Raw genomic sequence first — 20243 nt, forward strand, 5'->3', positions numbered from 1 at the left:
AATCGCACTAAAGGTGGAAATACGTAAAACACTTTTTGACTGGATTAAGTCATCGGCTGACTTCTTCGTAAAGGAATAAAGGAATTTTAGGTTGACTTAGTTCGATTTTGGCCTTACGCTCCTTTGTCCTTTTCCGAAGAAGCCAGCCGATGACTTAAGCCAGTCAAAAAAGCATTTTAAGTATTTTCCTTTTAATTATTCGTTTTTGTATATACGAATGTGTCTATTGACATAAATACTACTGCTAAAAATCGTATGAGATCGCTTTAACGGTAAAAGAAAATTATATTTTTTGACTATTTTACGATCCTCATTGTTCTCGCGATCTATTGTTCTTCGTTACAATATATTTTTATACCCTCTACCTTGAAAAGGATGGTATATCATAACGGTATCCCCCGATATTCGGAATTAATGATTTTCGCCACATTTTTACACGGATTTTTCTAAAAATTGGTATTTGTAGTTCATAAAGGATTCTAGCTCCGGTGGCGAAACATTGTGTGCGTAGGTCCACGTTTTTGTATAGCCCCCATATAACGGTACCTTGCGATATTCGGTGTTTTGATGATTTTGGTCCGGCAGATCTTAATGGTTTTTTACTTGTTATAGTATATAAAAGTCTGGGATTTCAAACCGTAAACCATAAAATGATATTTTTCTAGAGGGGACAAGCTGTGTGTAGATTTCGAAGGAGAAAATTTTTATTTGAAATTTGAGTGTTGTCAATGAAATATATATTATTAAATTGTATATCAGATGTTAGCATGAGATTACCTAGTATAATTTTGCCATGGTATAAACGTAGCGTTATTGCCGAGCTTGCCCCCAGCTGCAACGGAACGCCTTTCATTTGGAATGTCTAAAAATTCGTAAACAGCTGATTTGTCATAATTTCCATACGTCGCGTTAAGGAATAATTGGTTATTTATAAAAAACGCGACAGTGTTGTAAAAAAATGATGCAAGGAGAACATGGCATAAGTCGAACAATCGACTATGAATAGTCTAGTACTCGGTTTTCACCCAAGTCCATAGTCGAGTTCGAGTTTCAGAACTTTGAGCACTCTAAAAGTCGATTAATCGGAAGTCGACTTACCTATCCCTGTCGTTTTATTGTTATTAACACATGTAATTCCTTGGTAGAAGAATATAGGCAGATGCATCAACGCTTGGAAATATTGAAATGTCAACATTTTTTAAACGTTTTGTCAAAAATAAGCAGATTTTTATATGTTTGACAGTTCATTGTCCCAGCAGCTGTGACGATGCGACTACCTGTATTCTTCTACTATTTGGGATGTCACAACATTTGTAAACAGCTGATATGTCATACTTTTCATACGTTACGTTAAGGAATAATCGATTATTTATAAAAAACTCGGCGGTGTTGAGTTCCGTGCTCTTTTAGTGAATGTGTTCAGTTTTCCTCATGTCTCATTCGTAAACAACAGAGTGCCACGGGATTTTGCTTTCTGTTTATTTTTTTTGTCAAGTATTCCTTTTTGGCCTTCACATTCGTTTCGTTGGGGACGTCTTTCATTTTCGTTCCATATTTATTAACACATGTATTTTTGTAAAAAGAATTAGACCAAAGCCGGCAAAATGAAGTTTGTTATTGAAAATTTGAGTAAAAATTCAGGACGTTTGGGATATTTGGTCCAACAAGATACGGGGAAACAGTTCAAGACCCCGCTATTATTACAAACAACAAAAGTGAGTCATTTTTTAACCAAACGTTCGCCAATAATCTGTATGAACATTAACATTCTAGGGTGGCAGCATACCTTATCTCTCACGTGAAGTATTCGATCATGTTTCCAAAGATTGCCATGTCCTGCAAATGTCGTTGGCCACCATGGATCATATGAAGGAGGCATTGACACTATTCAAGGGCGGCCTTAGTGGATTTGTTGGTTTCAAAGATTATCCCACCGTCCTGACAATACGTGATCCCTGTGAAACAATGCCCAATGGCTCGAATGACAAAGATATTGTGCCCTTGTTTACGCGTCGCGGCAAAGAGACAATTAGTCCGGAAAAATATATTGAACTTGTGGAAACATTTAAGCCAGACATATATCAAGGTCTCAATGATGCCGATACAAATTTCGATAGCGCCAAAAAGAGAATACAGAAGTCAGTGGATCGAACTGAAATTTTTATGAGATTTTGTTATGAACAACACTCAAAGTCGGAGATATTAAAGAAATCATGTCTTTTTGTTCCCATTGCTGGAGGCTATAACACCTTTAATCGTTCGCAATCTATAAAAGATGCTAGGGCCAATGGTGGCGACTTATGTGGTGGCTATATATTTGAGGGTTTCCATAATTATGGTTTGTCAGCATCGGAAGTTACCTCGGAACAGTTGTTACCCATAATGGCTCACTGCCTTAAGGAATTACTGGCTGATAGTAAACCCATTATGTTACCGGGTGCATATACACCTCTCTTGGTATTGGAATTAATAAAAATGGGCGTAGATATGTTCGACTCATCCTATGCCTATTGTGCTGCTGTGAATTTCAAAGCATTGTCATTTAGTTGGGAAGAAAAGGAATTCAATGTTAATGATACACCATTTATTGACATCACTGATGACTGGTAAGTAGAATTAATAGTTTTTGGATTACATTTTTTTTTTAATTTTTCATTCTTTTAATTATAACCGATCGATGTTTTTTACAATGTTCGGTCGTGGAGGAAAGCTTACATTTCATCACAACATGCATCTATGTTTAGTGTCGGATAATATATACAGTCTCTGTAATTGAAAACATTCTTCCAAAGTACTGTCGGCAGCCGCAATTGGACTATCCTAGGTTTGGAATATTAAACTAATACGAGTTGGATTGTTAGCGAAGATTTTTCGGTATGGATTGTGTGCGGTACAAGCTCAGATAAATGGTTTTAGTGCATTAGTGACTTCAGCAGTGTTACTCCTGCAAAGACCTGCCTTCTAGAGGCTTACCTCTGGACCTGGATTTACATCATTAAGATGTGTCCTGGCGTTCCTGCGTGGGGGAACCAGCCTATAAGGCCATATAAATTGTAGGATACGTATTGACAACATTTTGTTGTGCTGATGTACCGTCAGAATTTCGCCTCTTCCAAATGACCCTTTTATCTATTTGGCTCGTACGTAGCATCGAGTGGTCTTATAACTGTTTTTACATATGCTCGTCTATTAGAATCCTTAGGTCTTCATGATACCTACGACTGAGCATATCAATCGTATTTGCTATATCATTATGATCTGAAATTGATGAAGATATCCCTGAATGAGTGGTTTGTAAAATCTATGATCCTCTGGCGAATAATTGACCTCTGACAATAATGAAACATCTTGTATATATACCCAAGTTTTTGGGAAAAATACTCGATAATAGTGCAATTGGCTGGCACCTAGTAGACGATCCTTTACGTGTCGAATTTAAGTTGTTCTGGTGTGGAGATTTATCTTAAAGGGAACTATTAGGAAACATTACTGGTCATTGATTAACTTTTCTATATGTTCTGAATATTTTGCATGAAGAATCCCCTGAAATAGTTTCGAATTACATTCCTGGCTACATGGCCCCTCATAAAGTATTATTCCATAAAGCCGTTAGGGAGAGAATATATATAATTTTTATACCCTCCACCATAGTATGGAGGGTATATTAAGTTTGTCATTCCGTTTGTAACACCTCGAAATATACATTTTAGACCCCATAAAGTATATATATTCTTGATTAGCATAAGATTCTATATCAATTTAGCGATGTCTGTCCGTCTGTGGAAATCACTCTTGCTTCCGAACGAATTGAATCAGAATGATAAAATTTTACTCAAATGTATATTATGTTTGGTGTAGCCCCCATATAACGGTACCTCCCGATATTCGGCGTTTTAATGATTTAAACGAAAATATTCATCGGAATTGTTTCAAATTTGGCATTTGAAGTTCGTCATGAATACCACAGCCTATGACAAGAGATTGTCTGTACAGGTCCACGTCTTCGTATAGGCCCCCTATATTCGTTATTTTGATGATTTTAGCTACATTATAAACAGATTTTTTTCAAGTTTCGCATTTGAATATTGTTATGGCTTATGACAAATGTTACCTATGCAGGTCCATGTCATCGAATAACCCCAAATATGACGGCTACATTTGGTATTTTTAAGATTTTAACAGAATTTTTAACGGATTTTATGCCAAATTCGTTTCAAATGCTGGAGGCTATTCAAAGTTCGGCCCGGCTGAACTTACAGCTTTTTTACTTGTATTTTTTTAATTTATTGCACGAAATCATTATTTATTAAATTGGTCACTCAAAACATTTTAAACCTATTTTAAAAATTACAGCCTTAGAGAAGACTTTACACCCTTGCTAAAGGATTGCTTGTGTTTGGCATGTCAGAAACACAACCGAGCCTATATTCACCATTTATATAAAACTTCGGAACTTTTGGGACCAATACTGTTAATGATGTAAGTATTTTGACATTTTTTATATCTCGTAATAATGACTGTCTTCTATTTTCATTTACAGCCATAATTTACATCACTTAATGCAATTCTTTAAGAAAATACATGAATCCATTGCCGCGGATAGTTTAGATAATTTGATACAACTAATAAAATATCAAGGTGGAGACAAAGTTGTTGAATATCGTATAACTGCCAATACTAAAGTTATTAGTAAAGCTGGTCTAGGTAAAGGATTTGTCGAGAGTAAATCATAGAAACAAAACTGACAAAAATCAACGCGTATAATTTTAAAGCTATTTGTACTTATACAAATAATGAAAACACATATGATAAAATAACTAGATGACATTTAAAAAATAATTGTAAATTTGACAAAACACATTTCCAGTTTCTGTATTAATAGTTTGTATAATATCCTCCTCTTGCAATTGATCATATAGTTGTTTTGCTAAAAATATATAAAACAAACATTTTAAAAATAATTTTACATAGAAGATTCATTATTTATACTTACCTCCCACTGGAACATATCCAGCCAGTTCACAAAATCCTATATTGTAAGTGTTGAGATTTTTTACAATACAATATTCTTGCCTTACAAAAACAAATACTTTTAATATATTTTCTTTGCTTGGAATCCTTTCCGGTGTTAAAAATAAATTATGGGGCATATTGTTTGTACACAGCCATTGCAGGAATGCATTTAATTTTAGTACTTTTTTAAGTATTATAGCCTCTGTATCTTCCGCCTTAAATTGGAAACATACGGCGTCGGTAGGCATGTTTGGAGATATACGCAAAACCTCTGATTGGCTGAGAAATTGTAGTTCCTGAAAAAAAAACCGAAAGGTAGTATCAAAGTCAGAATCATTAAGAAAACTCGCACTATAACTTACCGCCCGATCAATATACAATTCTTGTTCAATAAACATTAAATGCAAATGTAAATGATTTACAGATGCTAAAGCTCCGGGACTGTTGTAACCAATGCGGAAATTACTTTCGCCATTCTCAATTAGGTTCATTAGAAAATCTACACAAAATCTCAAAGCTTTTTCACAAATACGTTGTGGTAAACCCAAGTGAACATCAGGACAAATAAGCGTGTGATAACGTGTCAGGGGACTGTTGTTAATAATCATGGATATCTTACTGCCCTCATATTCCACATTCATTAAACACTCCTCAGGCTTAATTTTCTTAAAATTAAATTTCTCCTCATCGAATGCAGGATCCAGTGATAGAATTGTTTGTGGTGCTCTACGTAGGGCAGTGCGGTCGGGATTGAACTGAAATCCAATTTAGGTTTTTACTTATTTTGTTTATGGTACGTCTATATCCACATACCTCTGAATAAAAACCATAGTTGCCTGGAAGAATTTTACTTTCGGTTACATTTAGACGATAGGCAAAGATGTTCGGAACGGATTGTAATTGTTGCCACTTTTCCTTTAATTCATTTAACAGCAATTTGCTTTCAATGGTTTTGGTGGACATGGTAAAGGCGGAGATGTTCCTGTGTCGCAAAAGAAAAAAACATATGTTTTTGTTTACCTATGAAAGGGCCATATGTTTTTTGTTGTTTTGGTTAGTAGGGATGTATAAGCCGACTTTTGTTTTGCCGCGCAATTGTATTAATACTATGTTCTCATAGAAATTTGAATACATAAAAAAACTTAAACCGTTTCTATGCACAAAGATACAGCCTACAACAAATACCTATTAAGGTGAGAATAGGTAAAACGATATTTTTACTGGCTTAAGGGTGCAAGCATGGTACAATGAAGAAAAGGAAGGTCAACTTTGAAAAAATTGCAAGTATAGAGGTCTACCTGTTTGGCTTGTAATGTCAAAATTAGTATCAAAACAATAAAAAATCAAACAACTTGTTGCATTTATTTTGAATAAATAATTGAAAACCGCGATAACTGAATGAATGGTCAACACTTTTTTTCAAAATCATGTACTATATATCTCTAAAGGATTATTTCGCTACAAAAACTCTAGATTTTGTCGATGCATACGTTGAAATAAACATTTTGAAAACATCCGAATTTGAATATTTTCTGAATAATTTTTTTGTTATTGAAAAGAAAACACATACATAAACAAATAAAGATGACACATTAAGCAAAGAAAATAAAAAAATTAAAATCAAATGGTATCACAGCCCTACCTTGATATCATTGTACCATGGGTGCAAGTACATAAAAAGCTTGAAGTCAAGGCTAGGCATATTAATGTCAAGTTATAATGGACAACGACGGCAGGATTTTATTGCGACTTTGTACTCCCTTTGTGAAATGTCACAAAATATGCCTAGCCATGACTTCAAGCTTCTTATGTACTTGCAGCTTAAGTCATTGGCTGGCTTCTCCATAGAGAAACAAAGTGTAAAGATAGGACAAGACAAAAATAAAATATGGCAACCATGTGAAAATGCCTCTGTTGTTACGATATTATAGCAACATAGCTACCAATGTTAACTAATTTAAACCGCTAAGGCAATATGCAAATTTTTGGAAAGGTCTATGGAATAGAATTTTGAAACCAAAATTTCGAATTTTTCAAATTTTTATTTGTTATTCGTTTTTGTGATTGTGGTTTTTATATTAACATGTCTCTGTCATATGCTGTTACTCTGTGTATTGTAGACACAAACCATTTGCTCAAAATGCATCAAAGACATAGAAGTGTAAAGATATGACAAGACAAAAATAAAATATGGCAACCCTGTGAAAATGCCTCTGTTGTTACGATATCATAACAACATAGTTACCAATGTTAACTGATTTAAACCGCTAAGGCAATATGCAAATTTTTGGAAAGGTCTATAGAATAGAATTTTGAAACCAAAACTTCGAATTTTTCAAATTTTTATTTGTTATTCGTTTTTGTAATTGTGGTTTTTATATTAACATATCTCTGCCATATGCTGTTACTCTATGTATTGTAGACACAAACCATTTGCTCAAAATGCATTTTGTCTAGTCTTTACCATTCTAGGTCTTTGAATGCATTTTGTCTAGTCTTTACCATTTTAGGTCTTTGAACAATGGTGTTATAGGTTGACTTAGTTCGATTTCGGCCCTACGCTGATTTGTTCTTTTCCGAAGAAGCCAGTCGATGACTTAAGCCAGTCAAAAAAGCGTATTCTCACCTTTATTCCTGTAACTCCAATTGATATAGGCATAGGCAGTAGTGTTCCACGGATTCACAATTCTAAGCTGGATTTGACACCTAAATTAAAAAGTTATCTAATTTTCATCTTTACTTAAGTTTTTTTTTATCCATTTTTATACCTTCCACCGTAGTATGGAGGGTATATTAAGTATGTCATTTCGTTTGCAACACCTCGAAATACACATTTTAGACACCACAAAGTATATATATATTCTTGACCAGCATAAAATTCTTTGTTAATTTAATGATGTCCGTCCATCCGAACGAATTGAAATAAGTTGATAAAATTTTAATCAAATGTGTGTTTGGTCTAAAGGACTTTTGGTATTGAAAATTGACTATATAGGTCCACGTTTAGGTAAAGACCCCATATAATGGTACCTCCCTATTTTCGGTATTTTGGTAATATAAGCGACATTGTTCACCGGAAATGTTTCAAATTTGGTATTTGAAGTTCGCAATGGATACTACAGCCTATTACAGAAAATATCTTCGAAATTTTGATGATTTTAGCGTCTTTATTCACCGGATTTATTTCAAATGTGGTATTTGAAGTTCGTTATGTGTACTACAGCCTATAACAGATAATTTTCTGTGCAGGTCCACGTTTTGGTATGGCCCCCATATTTGCAAACTTTCAGAATTATCCTACTCGAAGAATTCCGTTGAATATGAATAACAATAGTTAACCAGTCGTAGTTTGTAATACCTTGGAAATGTTGGGAGTATTAAGACCAATACCAATACTAAAAAAAAAACAATTAAACACCATTCCGATTAAAATATGAATCAATTTTTTTTGAAAACTATTTACAACAAAATAATTTTAATGGACAAATGAATTGATTTCAACAATGATGTGATGAACCGAAAAAACAACAATGTAAAGACGACGAGAAGAAGATTTGAAATCTTCATAAAAACGAGAGATTTAGGCGTGAATAAGAAAACCATGACCATGTTGGGGATGGACGGGGGCCAAATGTTCCTCTTCAATGATTTTCTTCTTGGGCGTATAAGGATTGTGTTCTGGATCAGCATTCAATCTGGAATATAACAAAATTAATGTAGGCTCATTATTGAAGAGTTGGCAGACTCACTGATAGTAGTTGACAGCCTCCTCGCACTTGACATTGTACCACCAGTCACAGGCGAATTCTTTTTGATTGAAAATAGTACCATTTGTACATAAGAACGATGCTCCCTGATCTCCTTCACGGCCATCGTGACAGACGTGATAGGCTTGGCAGCCGGTCTCCACATTGGCATACATACCAGGCACGGCGGGGACATGGGCACAAGAGAAAGAGGTGTGTGGCACTTCATGATATACCGGATAGTCGACACCTGGCACACCGGGTATTTTATTTAAATCTTGTTTTTCCTCCTTATGATGGGGTGTTTCGGCGGCTGGCGGGTGGAAAAGATGTCCATAGGTCTGCAGAAAAAAAAAAAACAACAAAGAGGTGTAATACATTTTGTTACACTGATGATTTGTGGTTATTTGGGCGGAATCAATCTACTTTTGTATTTGGCCTCCTGACTGCTGTTTGTTTGCCAACAATTCAATTACAAGCGCGGTTGCGGTTTTCCACAAGTTATTTTCATTTGGAAATTGTAGCTATTGTTTGTGATACGGTCGATTGAGTTTTTCTTATCTGATGTAACAAGTATTTAAGGTTTTATTGAATACCATATTTTGTGTAATGGCATAACGCTTGTGGCATACTTTTTCGTCGATTATGGCTTGAATGATTGGTACTGTAAATCAACTATATCCGTCTACGCCGTATACAGGGTGGGTTGAATAAACTGTAACCAACTTTAGATTACTGTCATTTCTAAGCCACTCATTAAAATTATTCCAGTGACACCTCACTATATTGTTTATAAGTGTTCAAAAGAATTTTGATGAGAATTTTCCAGAAAAAAAGTTATTCGTGATGGAATTCAAGCGTGATAGTGTGATTTCTTTATATTTGGCTGGAAAACCACAAGTGGCTATCGTTAGAGCACTCCAGCATTTAAATGTGAAAAAATCTTTTGTGACTCGTATCATCGCTCGTTACCGTGATACTCGCAGCGTAGCCCGACGTCAAGGAAGTGGACGGAAGGACAGGAACATCAGCAGAAATGGTTCGAAAAGTAAAGAAGCGACTTGATCGACACCCTCGTCGCAGTGGCCGAAAAATGTCTCGTCAGCTGAACATGTCGCAATATTCCATTCGACAAATATTGAAAAATGAGCTCGGGGTAAAGCCATCGAAATTCCAAAAAGTGCAAGAACTTAAGGCTGGAAATACATAAAGCGCATATTTGGCTGACTTAAGTCATCGGCTGGCTTCTACGTAGATGAACAAAGGAGTTTTAGGTTGGCTTAGTTCGATTTTGGCTCTAGGCTCCTTTTTTCATTTCCGAAGAAGCCAGCCGATGATTTAATCCAGCCAAATAAGCGCTTTATGTATTCCCACCTTCAGACCGCAACAGAAAGAAAATAGACTCAAAACAGATAAAGAGTTGCTTCGCTTGGCCGAAAGTGGTGAACTGCTGAATTTGGGCTTTTTCCGATGAGAAAACATTCGTTGTCCAGCAGTTTGTAAACAAACAAAATAATCGCGTTTACTTGCCAAAGAAGTCAACTGAAAATGTGCACCATCGGTTAGCCACCAGAACTCAAGCGCTGGTTATGGTGATGGTGTGGGCCGCCATAACAGCCGATGGTCGCTCTCCACTCGTATTAATCGACCGTGGCATCAGAATAAATGCCGAATATTATCGCGAAAATATTTTGGAGGGTGTATTAAAGCCTTGGGCACGCAAACATTTTGGCCGCAGACCTTGGACATTCCAACAGGACACAGCAGCGCCACCCAAGAATGGTTACAAAATAAAGTTCCTCGCTTCATTTGCAGCGTATGTGGGGTATATTAAGATCGTCATTCCGTTTGTAACTCATCGAAATAATTTTAGACATAACAAAGTATATGTATTCTTGATCAGCGTAAAATTCTAAGACTATTTAGCCCTGTTGTCCTTCCGTCTGTTTTAATCACGCTAGAGTCAAAACGAACAAAAATTGGAAGCTAAGATGTTACACAGATCCGTCTTTTGTCTGCAGGCAGGTCAAGTTCGAAGATGGGCTATATCGGTCCTCGATATCGTATAGCCCCCATAAAATGGTACCCCCCGTACTACTCCTTCTGAGTACTTTACCCTCTATAAGAGTATTGTCTATATAGGTCCACGATATCGTATGTCCTTCAATAACGGTACCTCCCCATATTTGGTATTTTTCAATGAAATTATCTGAAAATAAACATAAAGAGTTTCTTCTGAGAACCTTAGCCCCTGGAAGAGTATTGTCTATATAGGTCCACATATGGTATATAACGTTACCTCCCTACATTCGTAGTTTGATGATTTTAGCTACATTTTCAATGGAATTTTCTAAAAATCCATAATAGAAGTTCTTTTCAAGCACTTTACGCCCCGGAAGAGAGATGTCTATATAGGTCTACGATATCGCATAGCCCAGATACAAAAGTACCCCCCCCCCCTATATTCGCTATTTTAACGATTTTAGGGACATTATTCACCGAAGTTGTTTCAAATTTCGTATTTAGAGTTCGTAATGGGTACTGCAGATAAAAAATTGCGTATGCAGGCCCACAACATCGTATGGCCTCCATATAAGGGTACCTCCCAATATTCGGTATTTTGATGATTTTAGCGACATTATTCACCGGAGTTGTTTCAAATTTCGTATTTAGAGTTCGTAATGGGAACTACAGTCTATGGCAGAAAATTGTCTATGCAGGTCCAGGTCTTCGTATAGGTCTCATATATCAGTACCTCCCTATATTCGGTATTTAGACGATTTTAGGTACAATATTCAACGAAATTGTTTGAAATTTCGTATTTGAAGTTCCTAATAGGCACTACAGCCGGTAATAGAAATTTGTCTGTGCAGGTCCACGTTTTGGTATAGCCCCCATATAATGGTAGCTCCCTATATTCGGTATTTTGATGATTTTAGTGACATAATTTACCGGAATTATTTTAAATTTGCTATTTGAAGTTCGTAACGGATACTACAGCCTATGCCAGAAAATAACGGTACCCCCGATATTCGGTATTTTGATGATTTTAGCGGCATTATTTACCAGAATTATTTCAAACTTTGTATTTGAAGTTCGTAACGGATACTACAGCCTATGCCAGGAAATTGTCTGAGCAGGCCCACATCTTCGTATAGCCCCCATATAACGGTACCCCCGATATTCGGCCATGTTTTATAATTTCTTATCGTAAATAATTAGAAGAGAACCCATGGCCCTATTTACTTGTTCTATGCAATGTGCTCTTAGAGGAGATTTTCACAATTTCCCATAAAATAAAATAAAATAAACCTATATATGTTGGTATACACTTGACAATAATCGAATTGACAATTGACAACAATCAATGCCTAACGGAAAACTAATCAAATTCCCATTTAAGGCATAGGCATTAAAAGACTTGTAATTCTTTTAACAAACATGGAAAGTCCGATACATAAAACAACTGACGAACACATTCACTCACACACCACCCGATAATTACGCACCTTCAAATATTGAAACTGTAACAAGTGGACCGGTTTCAAAACATGGTTAGTTTGAGCCAAAAACAAAAAGAAGTTATCAAATTGTCTTGAGAAAATCAAAACAAAAAAGAAACTGGCCGAAACGACACATTAATGCAAACCCAGTGATTGTGAATGAATGAGATAATTAAATGGATTGTTTAAAAGTAAATTCAAAAAAAAAAACACTGAAGCAAAACGAGTAGCCACCACACAACACGAAACTAAATTGTAACGAATCGAACTTAGGCTAGGAACAATTTTATAGGTCAAAAGAGATTGTTGTGAATATGAAATGAAAATGGATATTCGCAAAATTATGGGTTTCAAAATTATTGCAAAACCCAAAAAAAAAAAAAATAAATACCTACATAATAATTTGCAATTTTGTGATAAGGAAGTGATTGCCAAAAAAAGTATTTTTTGATTTTAATTAAATGTCAAATTTTACTCTTTTCTGTGGCTAAAAGAAAAAAACTTGAAACGAAAGAAGCAAATCCACTTACCTGAACTTGAATGGCATAGACAGCATAGGCCGAGACTAAACACAGACAAATTGTGGCAAGAAAACGTTGAGACTGCATCTTGAAACGACGAGAGACCTTTCAAAGATGATGATTACAACATGTAATTTTTTTTAATTTTTTTTTAAAGAAAATTTCAACCCACCTTTTTTCTAATTTGGAAATTTAGGGGGTTCAATATATGGCTTTCCTCCTTGCGTCCACTTTTGTTTAACTTCTTTTCCGTTAGACTTGAAAACTTCAACTGATTGGCCACAAACCACCAACGAACTATCCGCCAAAGTCTTTCAATGCAATCAATGTTGAGTTTATTTTTTTTTACTTTTTTTTTCAAAAAAAAAAAAAAAAAAAAAAAAAAAAAACAATGCAAAAGCTTTAAATGTTTGTAAATTGTTGTTGGCGCTTGTTACACTTAATGTTGGTCGGCATGGTATGTACTTGGTACATGAGCTGCTGCTGCTAATGGTAAAATAAACTGTGCAGCATTAGTTGAATACTTCCCGAGGTTCTTGTGTATGCTTTTTCAAGCTTCATTATGCTTTTTTGCGCGGCTGCACAGTGTTTGGAAACTGGTGAAATGGATAGGTAAACTTTATAGATTATCATTGCGATTCGGTATTCTTACCTGGCGTTTATACAAGAAATATAGTTTTGAATCTACCCGCTAGAAGGTAGCGGATGATTAACGTTTGTAACTCATCGATATAATAATTTTAGAACCAACAAAGTATATATATTCTTAATCAGCTTAAAATTCATTCGTCCATCTGTCCGTCCGACCGTCCGTCTGTTGTAATCATGCTAGAGTCAAAACAAATTAAGATAGAACGCTAAAATTTTACACAGATCAGTCTTTTGTTTGCAGGCAGGTCAAGTTCGAAGTTCGATGGGTTATATTGGTCCACAATATGGAATGGCCCCCATATAACCGTACCTCCCGATATTCGGAATTTTGATGATTTTAGGCACATTTTTCGATGGAGTTGGCTGAAATTCTACACAAGCAGTTCTTTGTGGGTACTTTACTCCTTAGAAGAAAATTATCTATATAGGTCCACGACGTCGTATATCCCCCATATAACTGTACCTCCCGACATTCGATATCCTGATGATTTTATTCACATTTTTCAAAGGCATTGTCTGAAATTCTACACGACGAGTTCTCTGTGAATATTTTACCTCCTGAAAGTTAATTTTTTATACGGTACCTCTCAATATTCGGTGATTTGAAGATTTTAGCGACATTATTCACCGGAATTGTTAAAAAATTTGGTATTTGAAGTTCGTAATGGATACTACAGCCTAAGACAGAAAATTGTCTCTGCATGTCCCGGTCTTCGTATAGGTCTCATATATCACTACCTCTCTCAAACATAGATACCATCAGTAATCTAAATGTCAAATTTCAAAATTGTATTTCTATAATTTCACCCTATACCAAATATTGTAACATTCAGTGCTTTTCGTAAATTTATAATACCCTCTATCTGTTCACATAATTCCAAATGGTACCAGTTTAGAATTTTAGTACCATTTTACAATTTTCCGTAATCTTAAAGTTCGAATTTACAAAAACCCTTTGGTTCATCCATCCTGTACTGCACCAGTGACTCATTCTAAATTTGGTAGTTCATTCCAAATTTTCTAGCCCATTCCGTTCGTGCAACTGAAAGTATTCCATTTTTGGTATATTTTAGAACTTTGGTACCCTTTTAATACGTCTTTCCAAAAACCCTGCCTTATCAAACGCCAACGCACCAAAACTGACAAAATGGCGCCCAACGTTGTTATTACAATATCATGAATGTCTTGACTCTGTATTGTCCTATCTGCATATATTTACGTCTTTGTTTATTTTGCAGGTCCTACCCTGGCAGGAAATCCCAGCCGGTTTGGTGGTATAAGGGACTTGCTCTTCTTTGGGAAACAGCAAGGAGGTCTTATAACAGAGCCAGATAAACTAAATGTCGTACAGATATAACGTCTGTAAGGCAGATTTCCATTAAAACAAGGAGATAGCCCTACCTGAAATTTTCGGATGCATTGAGAAAAAGCCCGGTCCCATCCAATATGGTTATTTTACTATTTTTTTTTGTACATTTTCCATTGTAATATTTTTTTTTTTACTATTTAGGCCCATCTTTGAAATGATTTCGAAATGCATTTCTGTGTATGTCACTGAAATTAAAAGATCTATAACTATTAAAAGTGTTTATACTTTGTGGTAAAGGTATGAGAAGAAGTGGAGAAACATATCTTCATATGAAAAATGTTAAACTTTTGGGGACAGGTAAAATCGGATGAAGATGTGTATCGAAGCTATATTAAAATCTGAACCGATCTTGATAAAATTTCACAGTATCTGATGCCCGGTATCAAATATCATTCTTATGGAGTGCATGCGTAATAGTGCGGGACTTTAACACCAAATTGGTGAAACATATACATGGGGGCTATAGCTATATCTTAAGCGATTTTCATCAAAACTTGAAGCACTTGCTTTTAGGCTGAATCCCATCGGATATGCCAGAATTCGGTCCATTTGGGCTGATATTAGCCATTTGGTGCACAAAACGTGAAATCGGATAAAGACATATGTGGGATCTATATCCAAATCTGAACCGATTTTGACAACATTTTAAACACTTATTTTTGTTTAAAATGTTTTTGTTAAAAATGGTACCAAAAATTATTGTTGTGGAGTGCTATTACGCATGTGAGGACGTAAACACGAAATCGGATGAAGCATACATATGGGAGCTATAGCTATATCTGAACCGTTTTTCACCAAATTTTATGTAATTGCTTCTGTGCTAAATTCCGTAGAAAGCGCCAAATTTCAGGCATTTGGACTGATATTGGCCATTTAGTGCACATTTCACTCGAAATCGTTTGAAGATATATATGGGAGCTATATCTAAATTTGAACCGATTCTCATTAATTTCAATATGGTTCGTACTTGGACCAATTGTATCGGGATCGGTGCAGAATTGTGCTCCAAATGACCAATATCAGTCCAAATGACCTGAATTTTGGCACATTCTATCGAATTCAGTCTAGAAGCAAGTACATTGATATAGCTTTAGCCAGATATAGCTTTAGTTCCCGTATATATTTCATCCGATTTGGTCTTTAAGTCCCTCACATTCGTAATATGCATTCGATAACAATGATATTTGGTATCATATATCTTATAGAGCTCGGAAATACCTTTGCCAAGTTTTATCGATATCGGATAAGATTTGCATATAGCTCTCACATATATATTCTTAATCCGAATTCAGGTTTATTGTGCATATAATCAGCCCAAATGAGGTGAATTTCGCGACGTAAGCTGGTGGAACTTGGCTCCGATATATATTTTTTAATATAATCCATCTCGGAGTGATATCATACACTCTATAGCAATGATATCTTCTATATCTATAAAAGAGGAAAATGTTTGTATGTTTGTTTGTTTGTTTGTTTGTAATTTATGGACTCGAAAACCGCTGAATAGATTTTCCTGAAAATTTCCATATATACTGCAACATCGCCTGAAAGTAACATAGGCTATATACATTTTTGAATTTCCACTTGGAACTGGAGATATAGCATCAGAATCGGAGGTACCTCCCAAAAATTTAGATTTTATATGCACATATCTATTGATTGGTTGAAGATACAGTCTCCAAATTTGGAATACGTAACGGAATTTGGAACAAAAATAAGTTTGCCAAATTATATTGTAATCGGTTCAGATTTAGATATAGCTCCCATATATATTTTCGACCGATTTCGTTCATTTGATGCCTCAAACACAATATGAATGTTCGATTCCAATGAAATTTGGAATGTGTGACGGGATTTAACCCGAAAATTAATTTGTCAAATTATATTGAAATCTGTTCAGATTTGGATAAAGCTCCCATATATATTTTCGGCCGATTTCAAGCATTTGATGCACCAAACACGCTATGTATCCCCAATTTCAATGAAATTTGAAACGTGTGGTAGATTTTATCTAAAAAATTGATTTCCCAAATTATATTGAAATCGGTTCAGATTTGGATATAGCTCCCATATACATTTTCGGCCGATTTCATGTATTTGGTGGACCAAACACGACATGTATTTCCAATTGTAATGAAATTTAAAATAAGTAACGGAATTGGGAGCCAAAATGAATTTCTCAAATTAAATATATGGATATGGATGGATATAGCTCCCATATATATTTTCGACCGATTTCATGTATTTGATGCACCAAACACGCTATGTATCTCTAATTTCAATGAAATTTGGAATGTGTAGCGGAAATTAAAACAAATATACATTTGTCAAATTATATTAAAATCGTTTCAGATTTGGATATAGCTCTCATATATATTTTCGACCGATTTCATGTATTTTATGCACCATATACGATATGTATGTTCGATTCCAAAGAAATTTGGAATATGTAACGGGATTTTGATTAGAACATAAATTAGTCAAATTATATTAAAATCGGTTCAGATTTGGATATAGCTCCCATATATATTTTCCGCCGATTTCACATATTTGATGCACAAAACACGATACGTATTTCCGATTCCAACGAAATTCGGCATGAGTGGCTAAAATTGGTACAAAAATAAATTTGACAAATTATATTCAAATACGCTCAGATGTGATTATAGCTCCCATTTATATACTCAGCCGATTTCACATATTTTATGCACCCAAAGCGAGAGAGACAAAATCTGGCACCAGAAAAAATTGCCAAATTATATTGAAATCAGTTGAGGTTTGGATATAGCTAACATATATATTTCGGCCGATTTCATACATATTATGCACCAAACACGATATATATGACCGATTCCAATGAAATTCAGAAAGTGTGGCGGAATTTGGTTACAATAATAAATGTGACAAATTAATTGGAAATTAGTTAAGATTTGGATATAGCTCCCATATATATATTCTCGGCCGATTTCACATATTTGACGCACCAATTTCAATGAAATATGAAAGGTGTGGCGGAGTTTGGTGTAAAAGTAATTTTTTTAAAATTATATTTAAATCGGATCAGATTGGGATATGATTTTAATAAGAACCATTGACCCACAACGCCTTAGGCTAACACTAAAAAAGAACACAACAATTTATTTGAAATACGCTTATTACGGCGAAGTATGTTGCTATCTCGAATTCACTAATTGCAATAGAAATGCCACTCTACTTAAAAAAAATTGCAGTTTCCTGCACGCTTGGTATTTGCTATGAAATAAATAAATCCAAAGGACAAATCCTTCGTGTATGCATGTCATGTTACTGCTTTTGTAATGATTTTGTTTATTAACGCATTAAATTAGTGCAATATATTTTTTTTAATTTTTAAATTTGTTTTTCTTTATCCAACATATGTTCGTAAATAAAATTTTGAATGCATATAAAATCAACAGGGGTAGCGAGGCGCACCGGGTTCAGCTAGTTTGGTATAAAAGATAAAAATATCTTCCAAATATAAGTTCCCTCTGGAACCAAATTGTAACTGCTCTATAGCCAAATGTTGATAGGTGGTATGATCTAATTCAAATAAATTCGGGAGCTCTACTAAATATGCCCGACTTTAGACTTTTTCTTACTGGTTTACTGTGTACTGGGACTGTGTTCCGTAATAAAATAATATCCGAATCTGAACCGGATTCAATACAATTTGACGAATTTATTTGTAGACCAAATTCTATCACAAATTCCAAACCTCTACAGATTTCAATATAATATAAACATTTTTGTCCTATCACATAATACATACCCCATATCGGACCCGCCCGACTTTTTCTTACTGGTTTACTGTGTACTGGGACTGTGTTCCGTAATAAAATAATATCCGAATCTGAACCGGTTTCAATACAATTTGACGAATTTATTTGTAGACCAAACATTTTTGTCCTATCACATGATACATATACATACATATATATATATATATATATATATATATATATATATATATATATATATATATATATATATATATATATATATATATATATATATATATATATATATATATATATATATATATATATATATATATATATATATATATATATATATATATACGTTAATAATAATAATTTATTTGTAGACCAAACATTTTTGTCCTATCACATGATACATATATACATACATACATATATATATATATATATATATATATATATATATATATATATATATATATATATATATATATATATATATATACGTTAATATTATCAAAAGGGTACTCTTGAATATAAGAAATTATCGAAATTGTCCTGCCTTGGATGAAAAGCTTGAGGGTATAAAACAGATATGAAAAAGCTTTTTAATGTACAAATTATGTTGTGTACCCTAAGTCATACGTCACATTTACCACTCCCCCATTAACATTATGATTTTCTGTTGTGGGCATACAACTAAATCTGGCAGTAACATACATGTTGTTTTTGTACATTTGGGCAGTTGCTGTGCGGCTTGGCTATTGTTGGACTTTTACTTTCATTGGTTTGTATTTTTATTTTTGAGGGTTTTTGAGTTTTTTGTTTGCTTGTCTTTTTGCATTTGTTTTTTTTTTTTTGTTGTTTAGTTTTATTGCATCTATGCCATTAGTCTGTTGTTTGTTTTCTGTGTGCTACTCTACAAGCATGACGAATGTAATCCATTTACTGAATTACGTGATTATCATTCAACACAGACATGTCGGCTAGCTTCCTATCAAAATTTTTATTGATAGGCATTTGGAATCTTCAGTTTAATAACAAATTGAGATGTTTAAGAAAAGGGGAAAACAAAAATGTTTAGTTGGCAACAACGACAATCGAATAACCTACACCGGAATATACAAATCAAATGCAATATGAAACTCAAACTATAGACATTTATTCTAATGTATTGGATGGGGAAATAGTTTGATAAGTTTCTTGTGATCCTGGGTCAGAATGGAAGCATATTGTTGTTGGACATGATCCCAAAATATTTTTAGTGGTGAAAATTTACCAAAAACAGAAAAATTTCCTGATTTGGCTCTAGTTGCTCTAGAGAACACAAGTGTAGACCAATCGTCTCGTAATTTGGCGTGGGGCTAGAGTTTAGGGTGAACAGAAGCCAACTGGACCATAACCTGATTGACCATAACATTTATGAAAAAACGAATTAATCTGCGAATATTTTTAATCCCGGCTTTTAATCATTACAGTGATACTGATAGCCAAGACTTCGGATATATAACAAATAGGTACAATCTACATGTTAAAGACTGACACTTGCCAGCAAAGGATAAAATCTAAGAAAATCGCGTAGAAGTGTTCCAATAAAATAGTGAATATGGCTACAGAGGGTATATATCATTTAATACGGCCAAAACATGCCTCATCGCAATAACGGTTTTAGACACTAGGTCTCTTTGGACCAAATCCAT

General features: G+C 34.6%; 3 protein-coding genes across 3 annotated transcripts; 1 reads left to right on the plus strand and 2 right to left on the minus strand.

The window, feature by feature from the left end:
* The first annotated feature begins 1422 nt into the window (after window positions 1-1422).
* LOC101897233 (queuine tRNA-ribosyltransferase accessory subunit 2) lies at window positions 1423-4964 on the plus strand. Its single transcript, XM_005184703.4, has 4 exons — window positions 1423-1715; window positions 1774-2606; window positions 4354-4479; window positions 4541-4964. The coding sequence occupies exons 1-4, from the start codon at window positions 1605-1607 to the stop codon at window positions 4731-4733; spliced, it is 1263 nt and encodes a 420-aa protein (XP_005184760.1). The 5' UTR covers window positions 1423-1604; the 3' UTR covers window positions 4734-4964.
* LOC131800738 (GDP-D-glucose phosphorylase 1-like) lies at window positions 4794-5991 on the minus strand. The gene is made up of 4 exons (XM_059118426.1): window positions 5827-5991; window positions 5376-5768; window positions 4994-5309; window positions 4794-4927 (listed from the first exon to the last, which is right to left on the minus strand). The coding sequence occupies exons 1-4, from the start codon at window positions 5974-5976 to the stop codon at window positions 4818-4820; spliced, it is 969 nt and encodes a 322-aa protein (XP_058974409.1). The 5' UTR covers window positions 5977-5991; the 3' UTR covers window positions 4794-4817.
* Window positions 5992-8233: 2242 nt separating this feature from the next.
* LOC131800736 (uncharacterized) lies at window positions 8234-12877 on the minus strand. Its single transcript, XM_059118423.1, has 4 exons — window positions 12793-12877; window positions 8763-9100; window positions 8477-8708; window positions 8234-8408 (listed from the first exon to the last, which is right to left on the minus strand). Exons 1-3 carry the CDS (start codon window positions 12868-12870, stop codon window positions 8594-8596), a joined length of 531 nt encoding a protein of 176 aa, XP_058974406.1. The 5' UTR covers window positions 12871-12877; the 3' UTR covers window positions 8234-8408; window positions 8477-8593.
* Between the last annotated feature and the right edge of the window lie 7366 nt (window positions 12878-20243).

The sequence above is a fragment of the Musca domestica genome, unplaced genomic scaffold, assembly GCF_030504385.1.
Source record: "Musca domestica strain aabys unplaced genomic scaffold, Musca_domestica.polishedcontigs.V.1.1 129, whole genome shotgun sequence".
NCBI classification, from domain to species: Eukaryota; Metazoa; Arthropoda; class Insecta; order Diptera; family Muscidae; genus Musca; species Musca domestica.

Bases quoted from the DNA above. Each gene is read 5' to 3' on its own strand.
- LOC131800738 (XM_059118426.1), bottom strand. From the start codon at position 5,976: ATGTCCACCAAAACCATTGAAAGCAAATTGCTGTTAAATGAATTAAAG. The intron at 5,769-5,826 runs GTATGTGGATAT...ATTGGATTTCAG, and splicing joins ACTATGGTTTTTATTCAGAG to TTCAATCCCGACCGCACTGC. The intron at 4,928-4,993 runs GTAAGTATAAAT...ATATATTTTTAG, and splicing joins TGGATATGTTCCAGTGGGAG to CAAAACAACTATATGATCAA.
- LOC101897233 (XM_005184703.4), top strand. From the start codon at position 1,605: ATGAAGTTTGTTATTGAAAATTTGAGTAAAAATTCAGGACGTTTGGGA. The intron at 1,716-1,773 runs GTGAGTCATTTT...TTAACATTCTAG, and splicing joins TATTATTACAAACAACAAAA to GGTGGCAGCATACCTTATCT. The intron at 4,480-4,540 runs GTAAGTATTTTG...TTTCATTTACAG, and splicing joins GGACCAATACTGTTAATGAT to CCATAATTTACATCACTTAA.
- LOC131800736 (XM_059118423.1), bottom strand. From the start codon at position 12,870: ATGCAGTCTCAACGTTTTCTTGCCACAATTTGTCTGTGTTTAGTCTCG. The intron at 9,101-12,792 runs GTAAGTGGATTT...TTTTTTCTGCAG, and splicing joins TCTATGCCATTCAAGTTCAG to ACCTATGGACATCTTTTCCA. The intron at 8,709-8,762 runs GTGAGTCTGCCA...GTTATATTCCAG, and splicing joins GAGGCTGTCAACTACTATCA to ATTGAATGCTGATCCAGAAC.